The 27,268-nt window shown below is 34.3% G+C and overlaps 1 protein-coding gene across 4 annotated transcripts in view; it reads left to right on the top strand.

The window, feature by feature from the left end:
• Positions 1-21,123: 21,123 nt before the first annotated feature.
• The window catches only part of LOC149557438 (calcium-transporting ATPase 5, plasma membrane-type-like), a 46,170-nt gene continuing 40,025 nt past the window's right edge, over positions 21,124-27,268 (top strand). Inside the window, exons 1-2 of one of the 4 annotated variants that reach the window (XM_089832081.1) lie at positions 21,124-21,761; positions 21,933-22,107. In XM_089832081.1, coding sequence (XP_089688207.1) covers positions 21,937-22,107 — 171 coding nt within the window. In that variant the 5' untranslated portion in view covers positions 21,124-21,761; positions 21,933-21,936. Of the gene's footprint in view, positions 21,762-21,865; positions 22,108-26,290; positions 26,815-27,268 lie in introns of those variants that run through there. The other 3 variants (XM_089832080.1, XM_089832079.1, XM_089832082.1) reach the window with 3 other exon arrangements.

Below are 27,268 nucleotides of genomic sequence, written 5' to 3'. Positions count from 1 at the left end.
TTAATTGAAATAATTTAATTATTATTAGACATATATGAAAATACAATTATAATAATCCAAGAATTGTGCTAAGAAGTTTACTATCAAGAATAGACTCTTCGTACCTTCCTTGAAACTTCCTAAAAAATCATTCTTTCCAATTTTCAAATAATATAAGAACAATAAACTATAATTCTCACACTTCTCAACAAAATTCTTCTCAAATTTAAAAAAAAAAAAAAAAAAAACTATAACTCTATTAATCTTCACAAACTATATTTTTTTAAAGCTACATTTCTTCTTAAAACATAAATTGACACATTATTAAATAATTAAATCATTATAAAATGACCCACAAATGTCAAACTCACAATCAATCCAGTTACAATAAAATTTGATTATCTTTCCATACTACTACTCTTCTAAATAAATTTATATTTAATCATAATCATAGAATTTAGGCTCAAATATAAAATGTACCAATTTTCTCATCAACATTTGTTTTCAATTTCATAAACTATATCACTAGCACGCCTTTACCTCAAACAAATAATTTAGCTCTTAAACAGCTATGAAGAAAAAGTTTATCTAATCGAGGCACCATCCATCCCTTACTAGTTGACTCTAGGAGTTGACGCTCTGCTCCTTCCTAGAAACTTCTTAGCTGAGATTCTCTCCAATTTCTAAATAACATAAAAACAATAAATTATAATTGTTTTGATTTTGAAACAGGGAAAGGCATAGGTTAATGAGAACAAAAAATAAATATAAAATGTCCTCGTAATAAACCTCCTCTATAAGGATTCGAAAAAAACATTTTAAAAATTATAATAAACACCATTCATTCTCGCTATAAATCAATCTGCGCACAAATTATTTAGCACAGCGAAGAAGAACGAAGTTCTTGGATTCCAAAATTAGGGTTTTCTGAAGCTTAAGCTGCATTTTTCGCGCATACAATTATACACCATTTCCGCCATTCGAGGTTGCAGTATTTAGAATTCTAGTGTCATTTCTGCTGCAATCGCAAAGAAAAATGTCGAAGATTTCGATGATGCTGTCCCCCTGCCGTTCATCGCCGGAAGCTTATGTGAGAGGGATTCACAGCGACGATGAAGAAACTTTCGAGGATTCCGTCGATATTTTCTTAATTCCCGGCAAACAGGCACCGGTCGAGAGCCTCAAGAGATGGAGGGTAATTACAACTCTCTTTAAATCTTTCAATGCTTGAGATCAGTTTTTCCTTATGAAAATCTTTCAATGCTTTGGATCAATTTCTCCTTATGAAAATCTTTCCATGCTTGAGAATAATTTTATTAAAACATTAAATGGAAAATTTTAAAATAGATTAAATCTAATGTTCTAATGAAAACATTATATATGTGTAATAAATATTAAAAGAATAGTAAAAATAGTAATTATGGTCTAATAGCTATTTTTCTTTTGATCTTCAAAATGTTGTGTAATGTGATTTTCAATTTATTCTTTATTTTTATGATCAATCATATGACAACTCTCTTTAGTATACAAATTTGACAACTGATTCATTTCTAAAATCATATTCTATTCCAAATTTCAAATAATTAACAAATGAAGTCAAATGTGCATACTAAGTGTTAGATAGGCAAAACATTTTCATGAACTTTAGAAATATCATGTCTATGTCTGATTGTTAAAGTTGTGCACTATGATTTAAGTAGAATTGGAATGTTTGTTTATAAATTTGTTAATAATATCAAAAACATAATAGAATCCAACTTTCACAAATGGCCTAGAATTACTTGTGAATATATGTGTGTAAAATTTATTTGAATGTATTTGTTTAGGTGATGTATAAATCTTCTAAATGACCTTTAGATATTAGATATTAAGGAGAGTTCAAATCATTTCTATGATCACTAGGAGACTTGTACTTGACCCCTCAAGCACTTTGACTTTCATAAATATGGTTTAGATGGTCATATGAACTAACTAACTAGTACCAAAATTTACCTAATAATATATTGAAGCCAAATGACATTAATGGTGATATTAACAACTTCTAATGCTTGGTCTCAATATAAAGTTTTGAAATGTTGTTTCATTTCTTATTAGAGCGATAAATAAAACTTAACCAAGTGAGAAACTATAACTTGAAGTGAACTTGTGATCCTAAGAATTACCTCCCTGAATTCTAACTTGTTGCATAGCAAAACCCAAAGTTATGACTAGCTTGTAGGCTACGAAGAATGCATTTGTTTCTACCAGTGTTTCTCATAGAGATATTGCATAAATAAAGAGATAATCATAATAGAATATCATCATTATAAAGTGTTAAAATCAAGGAGGGAAAATATCTTCATTATATACTCAAGAAATTGTCGTCACAGGCTTAGATGTGAATTTAAAAAATAGGCGACAAGGAAGAGTAGAAAGAGTGGTATTGTTATTTTCCTTACTCCATAAGGGCAATTGAAATAAAGTGTCATTTCAAATGTAGCATCAAAAAAGTTAAAAAGATGGACAATGCACTAGGCAACCCACGTCATCCTCCAAAAAATTGAATATCCAAGGTACATGAAGATTCAATAAAAATATGAGAAAAAACTAAGAGTTCGTTCCATGGTGGAGTTATGTGATGAAATTACATTAGAATGATTAGGAGAGGTGCTATGTAAGGAAAAAGACATTAGAATTATTGGGAGGGATGCTAACTCAAATTGGCAAGATGAGTGAACTTCTAAAGGATGTCAAACATCTTATGAATCTTTGAGTGGTTGAAACAATTACTATGATCAATGGTCTATCACCTATTTGAGTTGATGGATAAAGTTACAATAGTTTTATTTCTTTTGTTTCAATGTTACCAACATACATGGTTAGGTGTCAACATGTGTTGAATTTTCCTTAATCTATGTTTATAAAAATTTTGTCCTAGTATAAGTTTTCCTTGTTCAGTTTATGTGGATGGATTTTATGTTAAATAAGGAAAAATAATAGAAATGAGCTCAATTCTAATTCTTAACACTCCATGTAACTAACATATTGGTTGCCTTTAAGCAAGTTAGGCTCTTAAGTTAAATTGTAATATTATAGCCTTGTAGGTTTCTTATTTAGTTACCCCACCTTATTTTAGATAGAATCCTCTTTGCTCTAATATCTTATCCCACATGAACTCTAAATTATAATGTTGCTTTCAGAACCTTCCTCCCTAACCAATGTGGAATTGAATATTTAGCAGAAGAAGTAGATGGAATGTGAGGGGAAGCTAAATAACCTAATTGTCCATGGATCGCATGATGTATCTATCTACTTTGGAAATTAATGATATGCATTTGTAAATGGAACAAGGCTCTTATTTCATTAACTCTTATGTACAAGCTCATTCCAACTAACTTGGGACAATTTCAAGGCTTCCATGTATGGTCTTGTAACTATATATATATATATATATATATATATATATATATATATATATATATATATATATATATATATATATATATATATATATATATATATATATATATATATAGCCTTCCTTTTTTGCAATCTACGATTTTACTTTTCATCCTAGGTTATTAACCAAACCAATCCATTCTTCTACCACACTAAATGATTTTTTGAAAACTACTCCTATTTTGAGGGGAAACAAGTTCTCCCTCTCATGATATTTCTATAGCAACATGCCTCTCTAATGGTTTTTTCTTGATGTATGATGCAATTTCTCTAAATTGAGCATCTTCTACAAACATTAACGGGTTATTAAATGTTTGTAGGGAACAAATAAATCATGTAAATAAAATTTGCAAATCTAATCCAACATTTCTAGGGTAGCTCCAAGGTAGGCAGACAAAAACGACCTTAACATTATTATAGAAATGATTTGAACATTAATTAGCTAAATAAGTTGGAAAATTAAATTTATCCTATAGTATGTAGATAATATACCTTCGTACATGAAGTCTACAAATCATTAGTTGAGTTGTCATATCAACTATGTTTTTAATTTTAACCACCAATTTCTTATCTACAAGTTCTTTTCTTCAATTTTATTTTATGTGTTTCTTTGGTGCCTTCCCTTTCCCCCTCCCTTTTATTGCTTCAATTGAGTGTATCTTTTTTTTTTATTTAAACATTGTTAAATTCAACAAGTCAATAATATTGGCCTTGGAAGGTCCATAGGAGGATTAATCTAATGAACATGGAGTGGTACCTTCATGTTGTATCTATTACGGATAATTGTGTCAATTGGTCAAGTCTTATCCTTTATTCCCAATAAAAACTATGATTATTTCTCCAATCCTTGATATCTAATTACAAAAAATGAAGATAACAGAAAAAGAGGGTGAGTCTAGCCTTTAGCAACCAAAGAAATAAGGGAAATGATGGAGAGTCCAATAGTTTCAGATTTTTTTTTTTATGGTTGCACTAATATGATCTATGAGTTCAAAGGTTTAGATTAGAAGGTAAGAAAACTACATGTAGATGTCAATGGGTTAAAAGCTCAAGGAGAGGAATCACTAAGGAGAATGGCCTCATTACCTAGTATAGTTGGCAGGTTATGAGGAGCATCACTACTATGTTGGCACTTTTGCAACATCCATTTAGAGTTGCACTATATCTATAGGTGTTTGACTACCTCCAATAAGCCTGGGATAGGGTTATTTAGTGTGCCCATTAAGGTCCTAGCTAGGGTTTCTATTTTGTTTATGTTGCCTTGTGGGTTCGATGTTGTTGCTCCTTTGGTCTTCTTTATTTCTTCATTAGCTTTTCTCTCTCATATTTTATAATTATTGTCAAAATTTGCCTAAGGGAAAAATTCACCGAGGAACTAAGAACTCAAACACAAGCACAATTGTAGACCAAAAATGGAGAGAGTATGATCAAAATAACAATGTATTCAATAACTTGATACTAAGAGTACACTAGGAGTGCCTGAATATAAAGGCCTCAAGAGAGCTTCTAGAATGCATAGAAGTTAGCATCATGATGTGTCATACAACCAAGCACATGTCCACCAGATATGGATTATCCTCCATTAAGCACGGAAGTAAGTGCGGGGATGAGAGGATAAGCCTGCAAGGGTGGGACACACAAAATAGTGTTGTAGACATCATGTGCTCAAATAGAGTTGCATACTCCTATGTTGTCAACATGACAACTCATAAAGGTGCGCAAACTCCTAAGTGTCTCACAAATAAAAATAATAAAATAATGCAATATAATTAAATAATGCATTAACCTAAGTAAACTTAAGTAAGTGTAAATAGTAAAGTACTTATTTACACCAACACCCCCCCCTTAAGTGCAATTGAGGGAATGCCCTTAAGCTTACGAACTAGGATGAAGATGCAAAATGGGTCCCGGCTACTAGGCCATGTAAGGTACCCATGTACATAATGAAATGCAATCTCCCATAAAGCGGGGAAAGAGGGAAAACCTCATGGGAAAAACCCTCCCCCAAAAAGAGAGATAGAGAAGGATGCACCATTGATGGATGGAGTAATCAAGACCCCCCCCCCATTACGACATACATCCAATATATACAAAAGAGAATGAGAGAAGGAAGAGAGATAGAATAGGCTCCCCCCCCCCAAAAGAAGAATGCCAACAGGTGAAAGCTGATCCAATGAAGAAGCTGGTCCAAGAATGCATAATGGTGTTCCTCCCCTTGGGAAGAAACAATGCCAAAGGTACAGTCCTGAAGATGTGTGCTGGCCCTGAAACCTGCTCAAGTATCCCTGTACTGATACTGAGGTTCACCCCTTCCAACTATACTAAAAAGAATGAATGCAGATCTGGCAAGGATGTCTGTTGAACCTGTTCCACTGAACCATCTGTCTCCTCTACTGACAAAGAGACCTCCACTAATTGTTGTTCATAAGTATCCACAATCACGCCAACCTATGCAGATTGATCATGTAGAGAATGGACATGAGGGTCAGAGTGAGCCCTCACAACAACTATAGAAGAATCATCATCAATGAGAAGATGTAAGTCCTCAAGTTTGTCTCCCAAGTCAATTGAAGCTGGGGCTGGAAGACGAGATGTACCATGCTGTGTTGGACCTTTCACTGTGGCAATGTAAGCACATGGACTGGATTGATGTGACCTCTCACTGCAACTGTCGATAGAACCCCATGTGTCTGAACCTGTTGAAGCATTATCGCTGGTGTCACAATCAGTTTCCACTGTGTATGATGTGCGGAGAGGAGTAGAGGATAAGCTCGGTGATCCTTCCTCAAAGTGAACATCCTTCTCCACAAAAATCTCATGAGTCTCTGGATCCATAAGTCTGTAAGCCTTCACATTGTCTTCATAACCAATAAAGGTACAAGGCCTAGATGTCAATGCCTTGCAACTCCTGGAAGAAAGGTTTGCCCATGCTGGACAACCAAAGACTCTAAGGTGACTCACAATCGATTTTCTGCCGCACCATGCCTCAAAAGGAGTCTTGCCATCTAAGGCTAGATGAGGAGATCTGTTAAGTATGTGAGTAGCACTGCTAATGGCTTCAACATCAAGTATAGGATCAAGAGACTTGGCCTTAATCATGCAACTTGCCATGGTCTTGAGAGTCCTAATCCTCATTGCAGCAACATCGGTCTTGTGCGGACTGAATGCTGGTGAGTTCTAAAGATCAATCCCCTCATTTCTACAAAAGTTCTTAAGTCTTCTGTCAACATATCTATTCTCATTGTCCACTCTTAATACTTTGATGGCTTTCCTTGACTTGGTTTCAACATGAGCCTTGAATTCTTGAAGCTTATGAACTACTTCATTCTTGTGATGAAGGAAGAAGACCCAAGTGAATCTAGAAAAGTCATCAACAAATGTGAGTATGTAGCAGCCTTGGTTGACTGAAGTCACTGCAAATGGTCCTGCTAATACCATGTGAACTAGCTGAAGAACAACTGGAGCTTGAGAAAACTTCCCTTTATCATACTTCTGCTTGAGATGCATATCCACTGAACAAGATGAACACTCCCCCTTAGAAAAGTTGATATTAGGTAGACCTTTGACCATGTGTTTTGAGCAAAGTTGCTGAAGAGAGCGGAAGTCAAGGTGACCAAACCGCTGATGCCATAAATTGATTTGTGTAGTAGAGTGAGTTAACAAGGCTTGGGAAGGACTCTTAGGCACAAAGTGGGAGAAGGAATATAACCTCTTGTCATCATTGACTTTCCCCATTGCTACCAATGAATCATCTTTTAGACTTCGCACCATCACTAAATCGGGAAGGAACTCAACCTTATGACCATCTCCAAGGTGAGTGATTTGGTAAACTGATAGAAGATTGGAACTTAGATTTGGAACGTAGAGAACATCTTTGAACTCCCCATCTTCCATTTCAACATGTCCTTTCCCTTCAACTTCCATCTTAGTATCATCTCCCACAAAGATGTGTGGTACCTTTGACTGCTTCAATGAGGAAAAATCTTCCCTTGAAGAACCCATGTGGTAAGAGGCACCTGAGTCAAGTATCCATTCCGAAGAAGAATTTGTGTTTTCCATAAGTGCTTGACCTTTACCCTTCGAAGAGGTAGGAGTAGAATCCTTGGAAGTGCTTGGCACTTGAATCTTATTCTTCTTGAGTAGATTTTCTAACTCATCAATTCTTTTTGTCTTACAATGATGCTCATCATGATTTGGCTTTTTGCAGTATGCACAAAAGAGTTTGTCCTTCTTTTCATTACTTCCCTTCTTGTTTGAAGAAGAACTACCTTGTTGAGAGGAGTCATGTTGTGTCTCAGATTGTGTTTTTTGCTTCCATTGCTTCTTGTTGTTGTTGCTTTTTCCCCCTTGACTAGATTTGTGATCATAACTAGCCACTAAGGCTTTGGTCTTGGATGACTTGAGAAGTCCAAAATCCACCAAGTGAGATTGTTCAACAATCAACATATCTGCAAATCCATCAAAGGAAGGTTTCTGGTAAGCAGAGCCCACGGTCAACTTGTGAGTATTAAAACTCGAAACAAAGTTGGCGTACTCAATAGGTAGCTTTTTCAGGATGTGATGAATCAACCTATCATCCTTTATGGGATTTCCACAATCTTTAAGAAGTGCCCTATACTCATTGACTTTGATGATATAATCCTGAATTGTGTCATAATGTTTAGGATCCAAGAGAAGTAGATCATCCTCAATCTGAAATCCCTTTTCTTCATCCACTTTACCATACAATTGTTCAAGTTTGTCCCGAGCTTCTTTGGATTCTAAACAATTTTTAATGTGGAAGAGAAGATCGCTATGTACACAACTCCTAATTACACCTAAAGCTTGTCGGTCTTGTATTGTCCAATCAATGAGTTCTTTAGCATCAGTAGGTTTGGTAATAGTACCATCAACATATAAACTATATCCTTTTTCTATTAATCTACTCCATGCAATATCTTTCCATGTAGAATAGTTGCATGAAGTTAAAGGAGGACATTTAAAACCCATGATGCAAAAATGAAAAGAGCATGATAGAGAGAGACAAAAACACAGTACACCCCCCCCCCCCTTTTTCACTCAATCAAAAGAACCCCCCAAAAAAGATGTTGTTGGCACTTTATAAGTAGTGCGTTTACAATGAGCCACTTGTCAAAATGAACAAAGTGGACTTTCTGATTTTTCTTTTACAACTGTTTTATAAGGTTGAAATCTGTCACTTAAGCACTGTAGCTTAGTTTTACAACAAGTTTGAAAAAGAATCAAAGCTCTACAATGCCAAAGAAGGCCTAATTCTGAAAGTGAGAAATTTGTCCACACAACCCTAGAATCTGACTTCAAATCTGGAAAGTAGACCAAAAAAATGCACTTTCAAAAAAAATGGAACCTGAAAAAGTGATCAGATGTGCCCGTACGGAGCTTGTAAAGTTGCAAAATGCAGGATTATGTAGGTACAGTCGCCAAAAAATGCAATTTTTGCAAAATCTATGCACCAAAACCAGAAAACAACACCACCACTAGAAAATTCAGGAAATTCTACCTGATTTCAAAAAAAATTGCACCTGACTCGGAGTCCGGATGTCCAAGTTTGGAGCTCGCAAAGTCAGGCTGCAAAACTGAAAAGCAATTTGGAGAGGGGTCTAGAGGAGAAACAAAGAGTCTAAATTTGACGATCAAATGGCTGTTAATACAATTGTAAAATGCCCAGGTATGACGTCCAGATGGATGTCAAATTTAACAACACCACCACTAGAAAATTCAGGAAATTCTACTTGATTTCAAAAAAAATTGCACCTGACTCGGAGTCTGGATGTCCAAGTTAGGAGCTCGCAAAGTCAGGCTGCCAAATTGAAAAGCAATCTGGAGAGGGGTCTGGAGGAGAAACAAAGAGTCTAAATTTGACGGTCAAATGGCTGTTAATACAATTGTAAAATGCCCAGGTATGATGTCCAGACGGGCGTCAAATTTAACGCAGTGTTCTGCTGACGTCAGCAAAAATTAATGCCCTAAGGTGACGTGGCAACTGAGCTGGCAGTTCGTATTGTACAGAGAGATGATGTGGCAAAGAAAAATGGATTCCATGGGATTACGTGGTAGTTCTGGGTTGGTTTGACTATGCTCCACGTGGCAAGCGTTATAATAGGTTGGAGATCCTCGCGGGGCCGGAGGTTTGATGCTTCCGAAATATTCTGTTCGGAGCCGAAGATAGTGTGAGGGCGGGAAACTGTCGAAAAATGACCACAAAGGTCGAGGAAACTACAGGCGGGCGGCAGTGCAGATCTGTAGTGCTGGGGAAACAACGGGCCGAAAAATGCAAATGCCACCGAAGACAATCACTACGCAGAACAGAGCACGGAGGGCGGGAAAAGAGCAATGGCACCAAAAATACCAAAAACGATGTCGAAATATTGAAGAGTCCCATGCGCAGGGGTTTGAGTGGGATCTAACACGCCTGTCCGGAAAGTACAGTGCGCCGACTATTGAGACGACGACAGAGAAATAGAAACAGCGAGTGCCGTGAAAAGTCCTGAATGCGAGCCAGAAAACTGTGCTTGGGCGGGAAACAACATGCTTGGGGTTTTAATTGTTGTTGGGTATATGAGAATAGTCCCACATTGAATGGGCAAGCTGAATGTGCGCTGTTTTTAATTGAACAGTCACAACGTTTAAACCAAAGAACAAGGCCCGGTGGATTGGAATGAAGGGCCGGGTTGCCGGTTTCCTTGAGACACTCGCCGAATTTTGTGTCAAAGGATAGCAGAGGGTTGCCGAAAATCACTGTGCAAACCCTACTGTGGTATGGCCACTGTTTGTTAAAGCCCTGTGACACAATAAAAATACCTCCAAATAGCAGATCCGGGATGTCACTACCCGGGTCTGCTAAAAAAAATTTCTCTACTGGTGCTCGAGGGGTCAAAAATTTCACAAAATTGATGAAAAATAAAATAGCAGAGAAAAATAAAATTGTAGATCCAAAAATAAATTCATAAATCTGCGAAAATGACCATAACCATATTGCAAATCGGGCCCTCCGGGTTCCAATTTGCAAAAAAAATTTGCCTCACGGTCGACTTTGAGCCAAGGTAGGTGTGCTTATAGTTGATTTTCACTGGTTCAGCATTCTAGACGCAATGGAGAGGTCAGATCTGATGTTGGACGCTCTCAATTTCTACAACACTCCGAATTCAAGCTGAGGTGATGAAGCAAGCAAGAGGTCTCGAATGGCTTGTGATGAGAAAATCTCTATGCTCTGATACCATGTAAAAATTTGCCTAAGGGCAAAACTCACCCAGGAACTAAGAACTCAAACACAAGCACAACTGTAGACCAAAAATGAAGAGAGTATGATCTGAATAACAATGTATTCAATAACTTGATACTAAGAGTACACTATGAGTGCCTGAATATAAAGACCTCAAGAGAGCTTCTAGAATGCATAGAAGTTAGCATCATGATGTGTCATACAACCAAGCACATGTCCACCAGATATGGATTATCCTCCATTAAGCACAGAAGTAAGTGCGAGGATGAGAGGATAAGCCTACAAGGGTGGGACACGGAAAACAATATTGTAGACACCATGTGCTCAAATAGAGTTGCATACTCCTGTGTTGTCAACATGACAACTCATAAAGGTGCACAAACTCCTAAGTGTCTCACAAATAAAAATAATAAAATAATGCAATATAATTAAATAATGCATTAACCTAAGTAAACTTAAGTGTAAATAGCAAAGTACTTATTTACACCAACAATTATTTTACATCTCTTTGGTGTAAGTATGTTACTCTTATATTGCCTTTGGTAGTTGTTTGACCTCTAGTCCTTGAATGTAAGGGACACCATGCTTGACTTGCTACTTATTAATAAAAATAATTTGAAATTTAAGTTGTCATGAAATTATCTTACAGAGATGGGAACTTTACCTCAAGAGGTAACCAATATGACTAGGATATTGTGTTACTTGAAAGAATAAAATTTAAAGATCTATTAGTGACTTATGATTGTAAAAGATGAATAACTATACTACAAAACACCTATATGAAACACAAACAAATAGATAAAAAATAAAACATTCTCTTAAATAAAAACTTACAACTTAACAAAACTATTATAAGTTTTTTAAACAACATTAAAAATATATAATACTTGATTTTCCAACATATTTATATTTAATAAATATTTATAAGAATACAAAATACTAGAGAAAAATGTTCATAACTTGAGCATATTAGCAACCTTGAAAACAAATGAATTGAACCAAATCCCTCTACAACAAAGTAAAATGCATATTAGCTTTTTCTCAAACTTTTCTTGTATATTTTATGGTTTTATTTGCGCAATAACATCAAATAAATAAAGGGCTATTTGACATTACTCCTTGTCATTTTTATTTTTTTAACACTTTGGTCATTTTAATGTCTTTCATTTTACATTTTAATAGAAAATAGCGATTTTCAATTTTTTGAAATAAAAATTTTATATTAATTTTTGAAATATAATAAATATTTTTAATAAAGAAGTGTAAATAATCTTTAAAATATGTCATTATACATGTAAATTAAAAATATATATTTCTAATTGATAATAAACAATATAGAAACATGAACACATCTCAAATTTATAAGATTAATATATCTTATTTAAAAAATAAAAATAAGTATATAATAGATAAGTAGGAGATAATTTCCATAACAAGTCAAATTGTGATATTGCTATCAGGATTTAACTGTGTGATTTTGAGTCAAACTCATTGACCCATGTTTCATGAGTAGTAACTCAACATGAATCCATCTCTCATGTGAATAAATGGAACACTTAGCACTCATTGGATCTAGGTGATGCTCATAGGGGTGAAGCACTGAAACTTCCTGGGAGGTCACCCATCCCAGTACTAGTCCAACCTAAGCGCGCTTAACTACAAAGTTTCCTCCATGGTTAAACCCAAAGCTTGCAACCCCATTTGCAAAACCTTCACTGAGTGTTGTGCCTTGTGAACCATTCATTAGAAAGCCCCTTAAGCTCATCAATTGACAAGTAGGAGATAATTTCCACAGCAAGTCAAATTGTGATATTGCTATCAGGATTTGACTATGTGATTTTGAGTCAAACTCATTGACCCATGTTTCATGAGTAGTGATTCAACATGAATCCATCTCTCATGAGAATAAATGGAACACTTAGTACTCATTGGATCTAAGTGATGCTCACCTAGATAATAGATAATAGATAATATAAAAAACATATATATGAATAGTAATGATGATTGATTAACAATTATTAACATTTTAAAGTTTTAAATTCATATTAAAATATTTTAAAATCGTACTATTTTAAATAAATCAACATTTTATCATAAATATTACAAAATAACATATATTTTGTAAGCTAAGTACTATTGTGATACTTTTTGCATTTCATACGTTAACTCGTGATTAAAAGTTTTCCTTTCAAGTTGTTTAAACTTATCAATTTTTAATTTAATTATAAAATCAATACATTGTGCATTTAGGATGCAAGATTTTTAACTTAATAATTTCTATAAAATATTTTTCTATGATTTTGATTAAATGAATCATTTTAACTCCTGCGTGAGTTGAATTTCATGGAATGATAGTTTTTAAGAGTTATATTTTTAATCATGTGATTTATATCATTTTAACTCGGATTGTAAACATGATATTTTGACACTTTTAAAGATTTTTAATATTATAATTTATAAATTAAAACTTTTCATTCAATTAAAAATATAATATATACTTATATTATGCAATCTCTTAAGAAATATTAATATATATAATTATAAACATGCTATATAATATTATTATAATCAATTTAAATATTCCATTTATTATAATACATTTATTAAATTGAAAATTAAATTTCTATAAAACTAAGGACAAGTACTAAGTTATTATATGACACTTTTAATTAAGATGCACTATAATGTGTATAATAAACTTTTACTATTGACAAACTATAGTTTCAAAAAATAATAATTAAGTTGTCGTATATGATTATTATTATATTTATATCGATTTTATTGTACTTGCCATATTCTACCCAAATTCTATTAGTTTTAGCCAATCAAATATATTTATTTCTGAATAACAAAAATCTTTCTAAAGTTTTGTTATTTAATTATATATTTTATATACCACAGAAATTATATTATTGGCTCAATACTTTTGGTGGTATAGGAGCCCTTTTTCCCATATTGCATTTTCAAAGCTATTATTCATTCTAATAAAAACTAAAATATTTATTATTTATTCAAAAGTTTACTATAAAAATAAAAAAATATTAAATCTTGACAAACAATAAATTACTATAATTTTATGTAACTATTGACCTTTACATCTTAATTCTATTTATTTAAAATTGCCGATTTGATGCCGGCATAGATATCGCCAATTTGGAGGGGCCCTTATGGGATTTTTTTTAAGGAGTCGGTACAATTCATAAAGTTCCAATGCACTCATTTCCATATAAGAAGATCAACAGGAAAGTGCCAACAGAAATAAATATCTTATTCCCAGAAGGACGTAAAATTTAATTTAAAAACATGAGAATAAAAAAATAGAATATGCTTTGCTATCCATGCTAGTTGAGCTTTACGTACGGGGGACGACGACGTCTAACTAGCAAAACTAAAACGTTCATCTTACGAAGGGGGAAAGTTATCTTCTTCTCTTTTGACAATCGCCTTTTATATATTTTATGTTGTAGCTAGCTAAAGCGTACATATGTCCAGAAGAAGTAATACGTGTAAAGTGCTGACCAAATATCTTTCGCGGGTCCCTTCGTACATCATTTGGTTTGACTATAGAGATTGCCTCAAGAAGATTAAAGCTTACATAAAACAATGTTTAAAATGAGGCAAGTTTGTTTAAAAGAAATAAAATAAAATAAGCAAATACATTCTAAACTATTTATTTTTTACCTTACAAAAATATGATTTATTGGGTTCATAATGGGTGATACCGTGAATGGGGAGCTGGGTAAAAGATAATTGACTATTTGGTTTAAAAAGGAATATTATAAATAATTTAAATTAAAAGTAAGTATTATTTATTGTATGGTTGGGTGAGTTTGTTAAAAAAAATTGATAAATTAAAATTATATATGTTATGGGGGAGAAAATTTTAAGAAACAACTAAGCAATGAAAAACAAAATCAAATGTCTACTTTTTTTACTTTTTATTTAAATATTAGAATGAAAATTTAAATATATTCAAACTAATTATTTTTCATTAGTATATTTTTTATATTTCTATTCATTATCAATCTAAGATATAAATTTTAGTTTTTATTTTCCTTTTTCTAATCTTGTAGCTTGTTTATATGTGTTGGTTATGACAACAGTTTATTGCTTGTGAACATATACAAAAGAACACATGCATGTGCATGCACATGTACATACACACACATATTTTTTTAAAATAATGATGCACATATATTTTCCTACTATGGTTGGCATGGCACAACAAAATGGAGGAAAATAGACCAAAGGTTATGTGGATTCAACAAGAGGAGGAATTGTGAAGAAAAGACACAAAACAACATAGTTGTGAGTGTGTCAATCAATCCCCCCACGGTCTAAGAAGTAGTGAAAATATTGTATTTATAAACATGCGTGATAATGGTCATTGAGGGAACTTAAGACATCAAAGATTAGTTGCCAATCTTGGTTGACATCACAAACAAAGAGCTTAAGAGGTTTGGTAGAACCATGCAAAATCAATGCTTCTAGGAAGGTGGGAAATGCTACAATGTCCTTTGAACAAATGATAATTATTCGATGTGTCATAACAAAATTGTAAGAAGAAAGAAGATCCGGGATTGGGTGGAAATCAAACAAACAATGGTGGTAGTAGTTAATTTATTATTGAAATAACTCTTCATTGTGGGTTTTGATTACGAGAAAGAAATGGATAGTATATAATTAGTGAAAGCCCTTTGTGGCATGAAGGGGATCTAGTATATGCTTTGAAATGGACTATTTTTTAAACCCTAGATGAACAACACCTTATAATTGGGCATTTTGGACCCAAATAAGGGCCAATCCTAAGCTTGGACATCGTGGAAGGAAAATTGCCTTCTATATCATGATTAAATTAATTTCAATCCAATTGATATCCATTTGTATTCAACTGATCGAATACAGGAACAATCTGTAGAAGTGGAAAACTATATTTTTCCTTTTTCTTGGATGTAAAAGTAGAAATCATTGTAAAGTAGGTTATTCAATACCTCCAATCATAAGATGGCATGGTGAGAAGAGAGGAAATAAATAAATGCTAAATATCCACGCAACAAATGAAAAGGAAAAGGAAATTGTATATAAAAGATATGAGGTTGGTACCTCCAAATTTTGGTGTGGCTGGAAAACTAGGGTTTGTTTCTCCCTCTCCCCAAAAGTACATATAACAACGAGATATTAGAAATGAGAAGAATGTGTATTGTCTCCCCTTACAAGAATATAAGGTAGACAGGCCCAAAGAGAAAGAAGAAGATATTAAGGTGCACATGAAGATGACAAAGAATAGTGGATCAATAACTTAGCAAAGATCAAACATGAATAAATTTGATGGGACGTTGGATAAAAAATGTAATGCAATTAATAATAGCTGTTAGAGAATTTAAAGGTTGGTGAGTAGAGGGATTTAAAAGTTTTTGATTCAACAAGATAAAATGGTCATAAGAAGAGGCATCAACTAAAGATGAAGTCAAGTTATAACAAATCAGAGATGTATTAGCCAATCTACCTCTCACGATCTTAGGTAGAACACCAAAGTTAGGAAGAAAACTTATAGAAAATCAAATAGGCCAAAGAGTGAAGAGATTGAAGAGAGAAAGGAATAATTGGTATAAAAATGTATATGATTAGATTCAAGGGAGTTGTCTCCTACAGAGAGAAATGAAGATAACTTCTCAAGATGTTTGGGGGTTTAAACACCCCTAATGAGAAGTTTGCAACCAAATGCCAAATGCAAAATGAATAGAATATTTGTTGATGTAATTATTTTGCAAGAAACAAAGTTGAAATTGCCAAAATCTTTAAAATTTCTTTAGAACTACAAAATGTGGAAAAGAACTTTCAACAAGCCTGCTGGCTTGTCTAAGGGTATATGAATCTTATGGAATCCTACAAAGGTGCAAATCACAAAAATTAAGGCATGCCTAAATTGAAAGTTTGACAAGGTAAATCTTTGTTCCTTTGATTTGTTCTTTATTATATTCAATGTGCACGATACCATTGAAAATAAAGGCAAGAAAATGTCATTGTAGTACTTATTTACTAAGTTGACCTTCACTTGCAATGGAAAAACTAGTTTTGATTGATAAAAGAAACATAGCAAGAGTGTTGACCCTTACATAACAACAACCACTAGGTTATTCAACAGGTATATCTTGTACACAAGACCTAAAATATAAAAGGAATTGCAACAAGAAATAAACTAGGAATCCAATTTACAATAAACAAGGTTAAGAGACATAAACCCTTGAACTGATTCTACCCAAACCAAGAACATGCAGCCACTCATGCCAGAGGAAAAGGTTGTTGATGCGATGTATAAAATCCTACTCCCAAAAATGGTGAAAATTTTCATCCTCTATCCATTTTAGGGAAATGGCCCATCAAAAGTCCACAATACCCACACCATATGGAAAATAGCCCATTAGATACACATAACCCAAACAAGTGTTACACTTTGAGGAAATATCTTCCCCCTCTTTGCCCAAATCTCCCTCGTAGTTATTAGGTACCAGGGATTTGAGGTTATGTGTGTTGATCTCTTGTTTTAGATTTTCAACCCAACTAACTTGCTTTCTCTACAAATTGACAACCCAATAATCGTGGTGATTAGGTGTGGAGTTCTTGTGGATTTGCAACTTTTTGCTCCATGGCTTTGTATCTTTGTTTTCTTTTATTTCCATCACATTGAAAAGCCTCTAATAATTCCATTGATGAATTTTATGTGACCTATCAAATCATGTTCAACCCTTCTCACTATACAATGGCCCAAGCATGAAACCTCTGTATTAAGGTCCACCTTATGTGCTTTGTCAATGCCTTAGGCCCCCCGTGAATTGATGTCCCTATCTCGCATAGTATTGCCTATCCCTCAAATAGATAACTTGTTTCTTCCTCCCTTGTCAAATGTCTTGAGAGCCCTATGTCTTTGCATATAGACATGATCAAATCATTTATTCATCTATTGATCGTTAGCCCTTAGTGCACCGAAAGCCATTGAAATATTTTGGGTGCCACTATCTCCATTAAAAAATCATTGTATGGCATAAACTATCAAATGTTATCATGTACAATCACATAGTTTTTGAACTCTTTTATGTCCTTAATTTTATAAACTTTGTATTACTTTCCCTTTTATTTTCCATTATCCCTTTGCTCTGCAACTCAAACATAGTCCTTTGCATGGTTAACCCTTATGGTCTTTTGCACTTCCACACCCTTTGTGCTTGATTCACTATATTCACTTTGCACACTTATCATTCATAATCTATCTTCACCTTTTCTCTTTTCACCTTTCACCTAAGATTGTGCACAACCTAACACTCTCACTTTCAAGCTTCTCAATCTGCGATCTCTTTTTCTATATTAAAAAATGTAGGACTATATACCATTCTTGCTCATTCTTCTTGAATGCGTGAGTTTAAAATTTGAATTTAGTTATCTCTGTCTTGAGTGTTTTCCTTCTCCTAACCTACACCATTTCCATAGGTGGTGTATGTTAAGTGTACTTTTCCATTAATGGAAATTCACAGGTTTCCTATGACCCTTAGTTTTTTGTTGGGAGGAATTCAAATAAGAATTCTCTCACCTCCCTTCTTGTTTAAACTCGATGTGATAGATCTTTCACGTGTTCTCTAAAGATGTCAAATTGACTCATCCATTCAACGACATGTCTAGTCATGAGTTTCTTGCCCCAGTTCTGCAATCATGAAAGTTCCCTTTATCCTATTTGAGTTACCGTGAGTTTCTCAATCCTATCTCCATATTTACCTGTCTTGTTTCTTTGCTTTGTTGCTAGCTTGAACTTAGTCCAACTTAACTACGTGGATTGTGAAGCCCACTTTTTCTTTATTGATCTCATTTGTGTCTAACTCTAATAATGTCCTACATTGATTGAGATGATCTTGTGTTCATTACTTGATTCATTGATTCCCTTTCATGCATTAGTAATGTGAGTTGACATCAATGACAATACTTTCTTTCACCTATCTCACTGACAAGCTCTACAAGTCTCATAACTCGACTCTTGTTCTTCAGTTATATGCCAACACATATAAGTACCATGAAGGATTCCTTCCATTGACCAACACAAATTAACTAAGTCATAAACAATTGCATTCATTATGATTTTAGGGCACCCCTTAATGATTAGGGCTCTAATTCCAATAGATAAGACAAATTGCCACCCCCTCTCCCCCACGATAGTGTCACGCCTCAACCTAATAGTTAGTATAGTCATCAAAATTACATTGAAAGGATATGGTCAATACTCATTTGTTGGTTCTTATTAAACCACGTGTAATAACTTTCAATCTCTTAGAAAATCCATCAAATTAAACCATCTAATATTAGGGGGTATCCATTTTGTTCCTTTCCTTTCTATCCTTTTTGAGTTATTGTACTTGACATAGATTTGTGGGGGATCCCAATTCTTTACAATTTTGTTTTCATAATTGTTTGAGGAAAATGTGGATATTCTAGTAGAGAAATGCACAGAGGGAAAAATTGTTACGAGGTGGATTAGAAAAATATTGGAGGAAAAAAGTGGTGGGTTGAGAAAGGATTTAGTATGTTCGTCTCTAGTTTCACAAGTATTATAGACAATAAAAAGTGAGCTTTGACCCTCAACCCAAGAAAGCGATCTTTATATGGACCAACAAATGATCAGACATTGTCAATATAGATGAGAATTTGGATTAGATTCTTTGTTTCTTTAGTTTGGTTTAATATTAAATCTAGAATGCAATTGACTATTTTTTAGTTTCACTGCTTGATTATTTTTTGATGTACTTGGGGATTAGTAGAGATTTGAGACATGTGAAGACTATTTTAAGTTTGAAAGAATACAACAAAGGAAAGAGGAGATGGATGATCTATTGAGTTATGGTGGAGGAAAAGTCTGGATGATGAAAGGATAATAAGAAACTAAGACACATTAAAAGGAGTTTGAAATAATGGAACATTTTCTCCTTCATAGATTTAAGAAGGAAAAAGTTGAGGAAGAATTAGTGGAGCCTAACAAAAAATGTATAGCTTTTGGTGTGTTTCAAGCAAATTATTATAAAGAAAATGAATTGATGGTCAAACATTCCATGTTCCTTGCAAGGGGAGATGAATGTAGTAGGGCCAAATTAAGAGAATGTTGGTTAAGGGCACATAATCTTAATATTAGAGGCCTAGTGGTTTTGTAATTATAGGAAACAATAAATAGTGGAGGAAGCGATCATTTCTTTTAAAAGATTTTGGCTACACAGAACCTCAATGACACAAGGTCACAAGTTATAAAAAATAAGAATGGATTAGATTGCCAGTAACCACTATTGATGACACCTTTCTCATGGCCTTATTTAAGAGGAGGAAGTTAAAGTGTCTGCCTCTTGTCTACACCTTGACAAAGTCCTCAGGTTTGGACAAATTCCCAACCTTATTTTATAACTAGTGTTCACACTATAATGGTAGGTAATTATGCGAGCTCGTGGAGGAGTTTAGGAGTAAGGAGAAATTTGTTAGTTATAAATATATTATAATATTCAAAATTATTCCCTCCAAAAATGAATGTCAATCCTTTATAGGTCATAAGCTAATTATATTATGTAATATAATATATAGAGTATTTGCCAAAGTAATAGCAATAAAAGTTATTTAATTTAATTTTTTAAACTTATTTTAACAAGGTTGCCTTTAATAAAATTGTCATAATTGATTAAATTTAAGATCTTGATATTTATTATTTAATGATTATAACTATTTATCATCTAATAGCAACATGTAATATAATTATTAATTAACAATCATCTTTCTTAGTGTGTCGATGTAATTACACTAAGGCTCATTAAGGCTACTTAGTTTGCACCAGTTGTCATCATTTAGGAGATGACGAGAGAGGTGTAATTCCATTTCACACCTCATCTTAACTTAGTGGGAGGGCCACCACTCAACTCATTCCATATTAAACTTGGGTATATTTTGTGCTTAAATTTATCATTAGGTCTTGCTTCCTACAATTTTTATATTCTCTATCTCAATTCTTAATTGTAAAATGAAATAATCTCTTTCATATTAAATTATTATATCTTTGATATTTATCAGAAAATACATTAACTAATTAGATTAGATTATAAATTATAATATAGTGTAAAATTATAATTAGATTATTTACATTATTTTATTGAAAAATAAATGTTCCCATTTAATATCTATGATTGATAAAATATTAAATAATTTTTTATATAAAACAATTCATAAATTAAATATGTTTTAAATAAAAGATCAAATGGGTTGACAACCGGGCAGGGCAGTACGGCAGTTTTCTAACAATACTACAGAAAAACCCGTGTCCCACTACTCACGCCTGACAAGACTGTTGTGCGCCACATGTAGAGTTATCATGAAACTTCGCTGCGCCTGGACCTCCTTGAAACTTCAATCGAGAAAAGTATTTGAAAGAAAAGTTACCCCCAAAATAATTTGAAAGAACAAGTTACCCCAAATTAATCAATCAGTGTGTCCAAAACTCAAATCGAGACGAAAATGTTGGAAAACATATCTGAGCTAGAAATTTTCACACAGCAAGTTTGAGATGCAGAGAAATTTGGAGAAATCAACAGATGCAGATGCAAAGAAATCTGGAGGCATCAATAAACGTGGCTGCAGAGAAATTTGAAGAAATCAACAAATGCGGATGCGAAGAAATTCGAAGGCATCAACAAATGTAGCTGCAGAGAAATTTGAAGAAGTGCGTAGGGAATAAGTTTGCTCGATCCAGGACTTTTTAAAGATAAAGTTTACACATACATTTCGGGGAAGTTTGCTCGATCCAGGACATTTTTTTTGCTGAGGTAATCCACCTACATTTCTTTCTTCGTTGAAAAGCAAGCGGTGAATCTGGCACTGTACCGTGAGTCCGACGATACGAGTCCATATCGTGTTTTAGCATCCACGAAACGAATCTGCGATATAAAGATACATCTTACGGTGTCATAAGCAGTAGCACCGAAACCTCTAAAAGCAGACTAAAGGCAGTGATATAATATTTTAGAATTAGGGGAAGGACTTTTAACTGGACAGATGGGTTGAGTGCTTCAGAAGTTTCATCTTTGTAAAAAAAGTAAGCTTACTTTATCTTTTCATTTCGTTTAAGCCTCAGCGCTGACAGCTCAAGCAAATGGATACATCAATTAAGTGGTTGCATTTTTTGTTGATTACGCGCAGCGGTTCTGCTTGAGGTTATATTATTTTTATTTCTGAAATTTAGTGTCATCTCTCCTGCGCTCTTAAGAATCATGTCCAATACTTCGAGGATTCCCGGATTTATTTCCCCTGGCCGTACATCGACGGATGGTTATCAAAAAGGGATTGGCAACCATGACGAGGAGCAGTCACCAGCGTGTTGTGGTGATGTTTGGGATATCCCGCACAAACAGGCACCGCGCGAGAGGCTCAGGAAATGGAGGGTAACACATCGATACTCAATGCTGTTGTTTAACTTCCGAGTTTGTTTTATTCAACTGGATTTAGATGAATCTATGAATAATTTGTGGATTAGGATTTGACATGATTTTCGTGGAAGCCATTGAATAGTTTACAGATTTAATGTTGAATGTTAAATGCAACTTTTTAGTTCAGTCCTTCTAAAATGAGTTCATTCTCATTTTGTTCTTAAAATGAACTTAATGTCCATTCCAAAATATCACAGTATGCATTCCTATTTCTATTCTCAATTCCTATTCCTATACCTACAACCAAACGGGCCCTAAACGATTTTGTAGATTAGGATCGATATGATTTTTGTGAAAATATTAAGGTAGTTCACTGATTATAATCTTATATGCTGTAAACATTTACTCACATGGATTTTGGATTGATATGTTTCGTCTTGAAATCTTTATACAGTTTACTGATTTTAATCTTAGGAGATGGCTTAATAATTTTTTTGTGCATTGTAGCATAAATTTACGAGGGTTTTACAGAGGTTAAACTGCAGTGAAAGTTTGTTTTCAACTTTGCAGATTTCATAGTTTATAAGGAGACTATTTCTGCCAGCGCCAGTGTAACTTTTCAAATATATTTCCATTAATCAAGGCCTGATGAAATCATGTGTAAACTGTAAATCTCCCTGTCTCTATTGTTAAAGTTTTGCACCATGTTCTACCTAAACTTTGTAATGTTTCTGTCTAAATATTGTCAATAGCTTAAAACAAATATACGAATTTAGTTTTCACAATAGGCTTTGAATGTTGTCTGAATGTGTCTGGTTCCTAATGTCCAAAAACCTTCTAAATAAACTACGGATTTTCGTTCTTGAAAGAAAGCCGTCTCTCTTAAAGAATGGACACATTTGCTTTTTCCTGTTTCCGTAATTTTGAGACGTGATGCAGAATTGGTGTGTCTCTATGGGTTCCCTTGCCAATTTTCAAATCTACAGGAACCTCATCCACCACGGCTGCATTTTCCGTATATTTCCTCAACTACCATTAGCAAATTATGCTGCTTTAACATTCCCCTTTCGTAATTGCCGCCCCTCTCAGCTGCATGTCCCTCAATACCGGGGACGCCACAGCATGCTTTGACACCATTTTCACTCTCCCCTGTTTCTGCCCGTCTCGCCCTTTTTGTGCCCTACGGACCACTACCGGTACCATGTCAATCCCTTTAGGATTCTGGACATGCTACCCTGGATTCTTTATCCCACACCATACATTATTTTAGATCACCTTGCCTTAGGTATCCTGCACCATTAATTACTTACTAATGTCAAGGGTAACTTTCTTCTCCATAAATTCTGTTTGTCACTGGACTACAATCTTGTTGGGGGATTGTCAACCTCCTGGTGCAAGAAGTGAGCCTTTCTTGCCTACGTTGTTGATCTTAAGTTACTAATGTCAAGGATAATTCTCTTCCTCATAAATTTTGTTTGTCACCGAACTACGATCTTGTTGGAGAATTGTTGATCTCCTAGTGCAAGAAGTGAGCCTTTCTTGTGTGCGTTGTCGATCTTCATCCATTGATGATAAACTGCACATTTCTTAGTCATAGACTTTGGTTCTCACTAAACCATGACTATTTTCCTCCAAGAAGTGAGGTTTCTTACAAGGAGTGCACTTTTCTTGCATCTTAATGATTTGCCTTTCATCTTCACAGTTCTTTGTCATAGACTTTGATTCTCATTAAATCACAACCAAGTAGGGAGGATTGTTGTTGTCCCTAATGCAAGAAGTGAGCTTTTCTTACTCAATGACTTGCTTTTCATTGATTGATGATAAATTGCACATTTCTTCGTCATAGACTTCAATTCTTACTAAACAACAACCTAGTAGGGAGGATTATTGTCCCTCCTTAACACAAGAAGTGAGGGTTTCTTACAAGAAGTGAGTCTTTCTTACTTCTTAATGACTTGCCTTTCATTGATTGATGAAAACTACACATTTCTTTGTCATAGACTTTGGTTCTCACTAAACGACCTAGTAGGAAGGATAATTGTCCTCCCTAATGCAAGAAGTCAGGGTTTCTAGCAAAAAGTGAGGTTTTCTTGCTTCTTAATGACTTGCCCTGTATTGATTGGTGACAAATTGCACATTTCTTCGTCATAGACTTTGGTTACTCACTAAACCACGATTTAGTAGGGAGGATTATTGTCCTCCCTAATGTAAGAAGTGAGGGTTCCTTGCAAGAAGTGAGCTTTCTTGCTTTTGAATGACTTGCCTTTCATCGATTGATAAAAAAATAGACATTTTTTGTCACAAACTTCCATTCTCACTAAACCATGACCTAGTACAAAGGATAATCGATTAAAAATTACACATTTTTTTGTCACAAATTTCCATTCTCACTAAATCACGACCTAGTAGGGAGGACTATTGTTTGGCCAAATGCAAGAAGCAAGCATTTCCTTTTCTTGCTTCTTGATGTCTTACCTACCTTGTGGACATTCTATCATTCACCCAAGACCTTTAATCAAACTTCCTTAATAAAAATTATAGCTTTTGACGTCACTATTGGTGTGTTGGGTTTCTTATGATAGCTCTCTTTAGGATGCGTCTACCAACTTCATGTCATGGTTCCCAACTCATCACCATTTTCTACTATTTAGGCTTATGTTGAAGGTATGTACAAACAAGGAAGGCTTCTAAGTTGAATTCATTGAATATGGTGTCGATTCCCTTGCCTTTTCCTTGCACCACTTCTAAGTTGAACTCATTGAATATGGTGTAAGTTCCTTTGCCTTTCCTTTGCACAACTTCTAAATTAAACTTATTAAATATGGTGTTAATTCCTTTGCCTTTCCCTTGCATTGTTGGGGGACTAGATGGAGAATCATTTGTGGGAGACTAGATAGAGAATCAATTATTAACCACTTAGCAAAAGACTAGATGGAGAATCATTTGTGGGAGACTAGATAGAGAATCAATTATTAACCACTTAGCAAGGTTTCAATTGTTTAGTAAAAGGTTGTGAACTTGTAAGAGAATTTGAGAAGGAAAAGTGTAAACTAAAAAAGGTCAAAGGTGGAATAAAATGCTTCAATCTTAGAGGTGGAATAACCAATGCTTTCATCTTAGATAAAGAAGTTAGGGAATACATATAATGTGATGCTAGATGTTGAGTGCCCTTGATAAGAATCCTTATGCGATCAGATTTCTTGATTGTTCTCTTTGGAGAAATTGAAAGAGATCTGGATTTTATTAACCATCTTCAATCAAGTTAGTCTTGATTGGTCTCTTTGGAGAAATTGAGATGAGATCTCGGTCTTGTTAACCATCTTCGACCTCAAAAACATTTAGGTCTTCCATTCTATTTTATCTAATGAACTCCCTTTTAGGGAGGGGAGTACGCCACTTCACACTCCTTACCATATTAAGAATCTCGGCTGGGGAGAAAGGGAAATGCCTATACAGCAAACTAAAACGAATGCTTCCCCAAAGCCATGTAGTTTTTTTTTTAATAATTGCTTTTAGGTACTCCTAGATTTTTTCTTAATAATTGCTTTTACTTACGCTTTGTTTTTTTAATAATTTATTTTTTAAATAATTGCTTTTTATGTTTTTTCAGAGTTGCTTTTATTCGGCTTTTCGTTTTAGTTTGCCGAATAGCCAATACCGGAAGAAAGCGCGTCCCATGCTTTGGACAGTACATAGTACAAGAATATCGTGATCCCCACATGTCGAGTTATCATCGCGGCACCTTCCTTGAAACTTCGCGGGCGATATAACAAAAATTGAAAAAAATTGAAAACTAAATTAAATAATAGTAATAGTGATAACGATTAATTAATAGAAAAAAGGAGGAAAGCGGTATGAAATCGAATTGCATTACCTATTGACAGAGGGAGCTGGAAAGAGATAATTAAGTGTAAATAAAGAATATCCCAAAAAAATACGATAAGTCCTAAAAACATTGAAAAAACCTTAATTATCGAGAAGAAAAAGCCGAAAGGAAAACAGATATAAGCGGAAAAGAAAATAACGCATTGAGCTGGAAATTTCGTGGGAAGAGTGATTCGAAGAAATTTGAACCGACGATTCAGCATTTAAAGGAAAAAGATTGGTTGATGTCGAGGACTATTTTTTTTTAAAGAAGTGTACTCTTAGATTTTTTTGCTTCGCATGTAATTTCACGCGCTTTCTGCCCTGGCGTGAGTCAGACGGTACGCGTCCGTTTCGTATTTCGTATCCCATGAAACGTACTTGCGATTTCCTTTTGGTCTTAAGTAGCACAGAAACCTATAAATACATTTTGGGGCACAGATTTGAAATTTCGAAACCCAACCCCTAGAAGGAGTTTGGAGCAGATGCAAATACAAGAGATATCTTCTCGAGTGTTTTCGCAAGTTTGTCTTTAGAGCGATTCTGACAGCTTAAGTATCTTTTCTTATTTCGCATACATCTTTCAATTAAGTGGTTACTTTTCTCGCTTGTTTCGTATGGAGGTTCTGTTTTGAGGTTATATTAGGTGTTGTGTATCTTAGTGTCATCTTTCCTGCGCGCTCAAGAGTAATGTCAAACATTCCGAGGACTCCAAGGATGTTTTCCCCTAGCCGTACATCATTGGATGATTATCACAAAGGAATTGTTAATGACGAGGAGGAGGAGGAAACGAGGAGTAATGACATTTTTGATATTCCGAGCAAAAAGGCGCCGCTCGAGAGACTAAAAAAATGGAGGGTAACACGACTATTCCTGAACATCTTTAAATGCTGTAAATAAACATTGGCGTTCAGTTTTTTCACAATTATTTAGACGAGTCTTTAGAATACCTGTAGAGTAGGTTTGATACGGTTTTTGTGAAAATCTTCAAATGGCTTATTGAGCAGTATCTAGAATATTTTTGTGCATGTCTGTATAAATTTACTAGAGTTTTACTTATAGATTAAACTGTTGTGAAAGTCCGTAGATAACTTTGCAGTTTTCAGAGTTTAGAAGGAGATAAATTCTGTGACTGCCAGTTTTCAGAAATCATGACATGAATTACAGCACGGTGAATATCTTAAATAAATTGTAAGTCTCTTAAGGTTTGCAACATGTTTTGCATAATATTGTTATATTTCTGTCTGAATTTAGTTTTCAGAATAGGCATTTAATGGTCTCTGAATGTTATTGTTGTCCAAATCTTCTGAGT

Source organism: Cupressus sempervirens, chromosome 5 (genome assembly GCF_028749045.1).
Source record: "Cupressus sempervirens isolate cs-2001-9-10 chromosome 5, ASM2874904v1, whole genome shotgun sequence".
Taxonomy (NCBI): domain Eukaryota; kingdom Viridiplantae; phylum Streptophyta; class Pinopsida; order Cupressales; family Cupressaceae; genus Cupressus; species Cupressus sempervirens.
This window is presented reverse-complemented; position numbering and strand designations above follow the sequence as displayed.